This window comes from Hipposideros armiger, unplaced genomic scaffold, assembly GCF_001890085.2.
Source record: "Hipposideros armiger isolate ML-2016 unplaced genomic scaffold, ASM189008v1 scaffold_833, whole genome shotgun sequence".
NCBI classification, from domain to species: Eukaryota; Metazoa; Chordata; class Mammalia; order Chiroptera; family Hipposideridae; genus Hipposideros; species Hipposideros armiger.
The window spans coordinates 339,244-345,243 of NW_017732183.1; the positions used below are offsets into that span (position 1 = coordinate 339,244).

Below are 6,000 nucleotides of genomic sequence, written 5' to 3' on the forward strand. Positions count from 1 at the left end.
GGGATAAAAAGATCCTTGACGTGGTCACAAAGCCAAGAACCGCCAGAGATGGCTAAGAAGGGTAGACACTGGGAATCTATGGCAAGCTTGTATTTTAACTGGGGTCAAAAATACAGTAATTGGGAACCTGTCTATGAACTTATAGTGGATAGTCATTGGAAAATGTTTATTATTGCTTTAAATAAAAGCTTTACCAGCAGTTCTTCCAAATCATGTTTTCCACTTACTGAGGTTCACCATCCTAGTGTTTACACTAGAGTGGGTCCAAGCAGAGCAGCCCCCGCTCTAGGGAGGCATGAGAATGAGGCATGATGGCAAAATCAGACCCACTTAGAAACGTGTCTTAGGGGAATTCAAATAAGACAGTACCTCCTAGCCAAACCTCTGTATCGATGCTGACATGCTGGGCTGGAAGGAAATCCAGGAAGTCCAATGGCAGCTTCTCTGTGGAAAGCTCAAAACCAACCTATGAAGAACACCCTGAGGTACTGCCATGCAGCCACATTTCAATGAAACCCTCGCATTGAGTCCTTGTAGAAGATGCGTGTGTTCTGTTCATTGCTTGATGGGCCACTGCTATTTTCATTCCTTATGTAATAAAACAGGTTTCTTTTGCCCCAGATCTCTCAGTGGTTCCTCAGTGCTTATAGAATCAATCAGACCTGCCCTGTGCCCCCATAAGCCCTAACCCTCGGCTCTCTCTGCTCTCCATATGGGGGCCTGCATCTACAGAGCACGGCCCCTGCATCTCTGATTTTAGCTTTTGGAATCACTTACTTCTCACTGAGGCTGAGTACGTGACTTGCCCACGGTCACAGTGCCACTCGAGACAAACACCAACAGTAGCATCTAGAATGCTTTATTTTTAATCCACAAGAAATCTGACGTGCAACAGCTTCCCCAAGGCTGGAGTTACCGAGCTGCGCTTTTTAGCTCTTCTCACACACAGTTCCCACAGAAAGTCATCTGTGTATATGGCACTTGACAAGGAGCTAATCTTAGCTGCAAGTGACCCGTACATGGCTTAAGGGGTGGGGCACTCCATTGTAAGATGACCCGTACTGTTTCTGTTTGGATTTGTGATGGTCTTGATCTCCCCGTGGTCATTAGCCTCCTTCCAGGCAGGAGAGTAATCCTGGTGGGCTTTCCACCAGGTGTTCATGACTCAGCGTATGGGCAGGTGGTAAGGGACCGGCACCCTCAGAGAGCATCTGCATGGTGTCCTGGACTTTATGTACAGTGTCAGATCACCCAGTCTGCAGGCCCTGGTGAGCCACCTTCACTATCAATGCCAAATCCATGTGTCAAGTACATTTTTTACTTTGTGTTTATTATCTTTGAATCAACTTAAAATTCATTCACATTTTTATCTGACTGTAGGCCAAATATTATCTGTGAAAATTATGATTTTGGTATGCTGGCAGACACTTGTGCCTCTAATATACATTAAAACATACACAAACTCAGTAAAATGTTTTTAAACATCTTTGAATATGTAAAGTCCTCTGGCAGCCACCAAAGGCATGAATAACAGTTATTTTATCGAATCCTCATGAATCAGTTAATCCTTCTATACCTTCAGGGAAGAAGCATTATCTCTGTTTTTCTGGTGGGGAAACTGAGGCTCAGAGAGTTTAGGTAGTAATAAGATCATGCAGAGGGTGAGTAACAGGACTGGGATTTGAGCCCAGAGCCCTGATGGCTAGAGCCACATTCCTTTCTTCCCCTCTGCCGGCCAAGCAGAGGGGCCATTGGTGGAATCATGTATCCGTCATCCCTGGGCCCTCACTCCAGCCTTCTTTTCTCCCACAGTCCTCTCTGGGTTTTGTGGCCCTGGTGCTGAGCACCCTGCACACGCTCACCTATGGCTGGACCCGCGCCTTCGAGGAGAGCCGCTACAAGTTCTACCTGCCTCCCACCTTCACGCTCACACTGCTGGTGCCCTGCGTTGTCATTCTGGCCAAAGGTCTTTTCCTCCTGCCCTGCTTAAGCCGCAGACTCGCCAAGATCCGGAGGGGCTGGGAGAAGGACAACGCTGTCAAATTCACACTGCCAATGGACCATGCACTAGCCCAGAAGACGAGCCACGTGTAAGGAGCCTGCTGCACCTGGCTCTGGAAACAGACGCAGGCAGGACGGGCCCCCGAGCCTGTCAGGGGATTCTTTTCTTGATCGTGCAGTATGGTGTAATGTGCACCAATTGGTGGTTTAAAGTCCGAATTCCAGGGATGCAAATGTATTCAATAATATTCAGAACAACACACGTGTGTGTGTGTGATATATATGTTCATATGTATTTCATATATATAACTGGATTTGCAATTATACTTATTTAGCTAAAATGTTGAGTCCCTGAGATTTTAACTGGTAGATTTAAAAGCAAGTGCCAGATGTTAGGAGAACAGCAACTCACATTATTGTGACATTTGCAGAGATAAGACAGTGAGGGGCTTGTATCTGGGTGGAATCGACCCACTTGTGTCTCCCCTTTTGCTACTTTCCCGAGGCTCTCAGAGCTGGGGCTCTAAGGTGGCAGGGCAGACAGGAGCTCTGCCTGCAGCCCAACCGTGCCAGGCTGTGCCAGGCTGAAGAGTCGCCAGGGATCAGGGGGTGGGGGGAGCCTTTTATCTGTGCCCTGAGAGTCCTTTGCCAGGTTGGGGTGGGGGGCAGGGAGGGAGTTTGGGGCTGAAGTTGCTCCCCCTAATCCTCCCTAAGCTAGGGAGATTTTTTTCCTTAGTCAGAAGTCAGCCCTGCCGCTGCAAATTGATCCTCCTGTGGGAGTGTGAAGTCACCTCCTTCCCAGAGCCATTAATGAACCCTGTCTTGAGAACAAGTGTAATTTCTTTCCCTCCTTTAAGTTGGTGATGACCGTTCTTTCAATCACTATGCCTTCTCACCTTTTAGATCGTCAGTTTGAATGTCTCCAGAAAGGCCTAGAGCAGACCCTCCAACAGTCCAGGGGGAGGGGAACAAAAGGCAGAGCACCCAGAATCACAGCCGAGCTCTTCTGGGGGTCCTGCCCAGGACCAATCGTCTTCATTAAATTGGTCCTGTGGAAAAACACCGGGAATCTCATCAGATGTCCTCTGCTGCTGCTGGGCAGAGAAGCCGCCTTCTGAGCACCCAGAAAACCACACTGGCCCCAAGTTCCTCTTATTGGAGGGTCAAATTTCAAAATAGCTTTTTTTCAAAATAGTCTTTTCCATCAAAGCAACAAACTTGAAATGCTGCTGCCCCAAAGCATAAGAAGCTGGACCACAGCCAGGGCCACAGGACATGTGCCCTTGAGTCATTTGCCATCCTGCTCTGATCCACACTGAAGCTGTTGTCACTTCCCCTGTGGACACACAGTTAGTTGTTCTCTAAGCGCCCCACCCACCCACCAGCTTCTGGCAGAACTAGGGTAATCTGTCATCTCCACAAAAAAAGCACCTTTGAACACGGGGTGAAATCCTGATGGAAGACATCAGTGAGATGCACACTGAATTCTACTCTGAACGGGGAATGTGGGTCCCACTCCTATTTCTTAGGTCTCCTGGGCCAGAGAGCATCTTAGGGTGGAAGAAAGCGAGTCCAGCCTGCAAAAGCTGAGCAGATAGTGCTACCGGGAGACGATGCCCCTGCCTCCCCGGGGAGGCTGCATGAGCTCATGTCTGTGGAGCACATTAGGGTGCTTTAGTGAAAAGGAGAAAAAAGAAAAAAAAAAAGCCAAGGGTAAGACTGTCTCATGAGGACAGAGACTGATGGAGGGAAGGGCACAGGCAAAGCGATCACTTCCTGCAGGTGTTTTCTAGCTGCTGCTCCAAAGCCAGGCAGCAGAAGCCTGTCTCCTCTATTGGCCCTGATGGAGCAGCAATCATGGCACACAGGGAGGCTCGCTGCAAAGGAGGCAGGCAAAACAGAGCTTTCGGCACTTGCTTGGCAAAAGAAGGGGCCAGCAGTTTCCTGCTGATAGGTAGCAGGGAGAACATGGGCTGCTGGAAACCACCCAGGATCACCAGCCCCAGCTAGTACTGGCTGCCTTCCGACTCCCAGCCTCCCTGGGCCTTGGGATGGTTCTTTACGCCAAAGATGCTGACACAGGGCAAAGTCCTGTATGCTGCCTCCCCTTCCCTGCCTACCTCCTGCTGCAGGTGCTCCTCAGAAGGGAAAGGATGGCAAGGTGGGTGGCAGAAAAGAACAGGTATAGCAGGGGACCTGCCAACTGGATAATCAACTCACGAAAGGCAAGGTGGGCTGTGGGCTTGGCCTTGACCTTGTGTCTGCTGCTGCTCTTCCCTACCTCACCAGGCAGCTGGCAACAGCATCCCCAAGAGAGCAAGTCACTTCCTTAGAGCCTGGGAAATTCTATGTGCCTCTGGGTGCAAAAGTGCCTGAACCAATGTACTCTGGGAATCCTAAATGCCACGATCAGAGGTGGACATTTAAAATGTATGCCATTGAAAGAGTCTGTGTGTTTTGTTTTGCCCTTGTAGAGCTTGTCTAAGAAGCAGCGAAAATAAACACCTGTGAAGTTCAGGCTTTTATTCCTGTCATGTCAATCACCTGCCCATTGATTCGTTCATTGGCTCAATGAGCCTTCTGACTGGAGCTTGGTATAAGTTAGGCAATGTGCAAGGTTAGCACAGAATGATCTGGGCTAGAGCTCACCTCTTAAGGAAGGGCAGACATGCAGCCCTCCAGCTATAGGCCAGTAAGGAAAGCTGCGAGATCCAGGTGACAAGCGTAGGGCGATGTAACAGGAGCATCCAAGGCCTGCAGAGGGGTGGGGAAGGCTTCCTGGAAGGAGCAGCATCTGCACTGTGGGTTCAAGGCTGCAGCCTTGAATGTAGGTTAGAGCAACAGTGCTTCTAGAACTATAATGTACATGAGAGTTGTATTGGGATCTTGTCCACACACAGGTTTTGATTCGTTGGTTCAGGATAAGGCTTGAGGTTATGCATTTCTAATAAGCTCCCAGGTGACATGGATGGTGTTGATCCTCAGACACTCTGAGTAACAAGGGCTGAAATGTTCCCTTTGTGTCTGCTGTGCTATAATCTACAGCCCACAAGCCAGGGCACACAGATCTCTCTGCCCCATGAATTGCCCCCAGGTGCCTGGTGCCCTGGCTGTCCTAGCAAGCTATGCCTCCTCACTGCCCATGCAGCTCCAACCCCCTTGTTCTCTTAAAGGCAGAGGAAGGAAACACTACCAGAGCCAAGGCCATGTCCTCTGTGCTCCATGTAGGATGCCCCTGGGTGTCCCACACAGCTGCCCTGGGTCCATCAGGAAAAGAATAACTCTTCAGAGACCACCCACCTATCATGCAGTCCAGCTTTTCCACTGAAGCAACCAGAATTGTCTTCCTGTGCAGGGAGGACAAAAGAAACCTATGTGCATAAAGCAGTATAATGGGTAAAAAAACATTTCTTGAGAATAACCAAAAGTTGGCCTTGACATTTTGAGCCCAAGATAACAGTTTTCCAAAGAAAGAACCATGGCCAAAAAACAGCTTCATTACAAATAATTATTAACAGGAAACTAAATCTTGTGCTTAGAAATTTGTTTTTCTACTCTGTCTTCCCACACAACACTGGGAGAGTTAAGTTTCAAAGGAACTCATAAAATAGATGAAAAATCACTATTCAGGTAGCTCACATAAGAACTAAAGAGCAACCAAAACAACTCATATCAAAGAGTTGAATTATCATCCAGCTATTTGACAAGCTGAATCTTATCCAAAAGCAATGGAATGGGCCCTTGGAAGTGCAGAAGCTCTCTTGTCACTTCCTTGAACTCTACAAAGAGGAAGTTGATACCACTATCGTAGAAACTCAATCCCATCAGACCAGCACCAACTTTTTCTCACAAATATGTTGAAAATCCCTTTTTACTAACCTAAGATGATTCAGAAATAATATAACCTACCTATATGTATAGTTTTTAAAAAATCAATTCAAGGTCTCTGTTGAAATATAAAGTAGAATAAAGTAATTCACACTAAAATATATATATATA

The 6,000-nt window shown here is 47.8% G+C and overlaps 1 protein-coding gene across 1 annotated transcript in view; it reads left to right on the forward strand.

Moving 5' to 3' along the window:
• Positions 1–4,518, forward strand: part of STEAP3 (STEAP3 metalloreductase) — a 43,437-nt gene extending 38,919 nt beyond the window's left edge. Inside the window, 1 exon segment of the mRNA XM_019629258.1 lies at positions 1,813–4,518. Coding sequence (XP_019484803.1) covers positions 1,813–2,094 — 282 coding nt within the window. The 3' untranslated portion in view covers positions 2,095–4,518.
• The last annotated feature ends 1,482 nt before the right edge of the window (positions 4,519–6,000 follow it).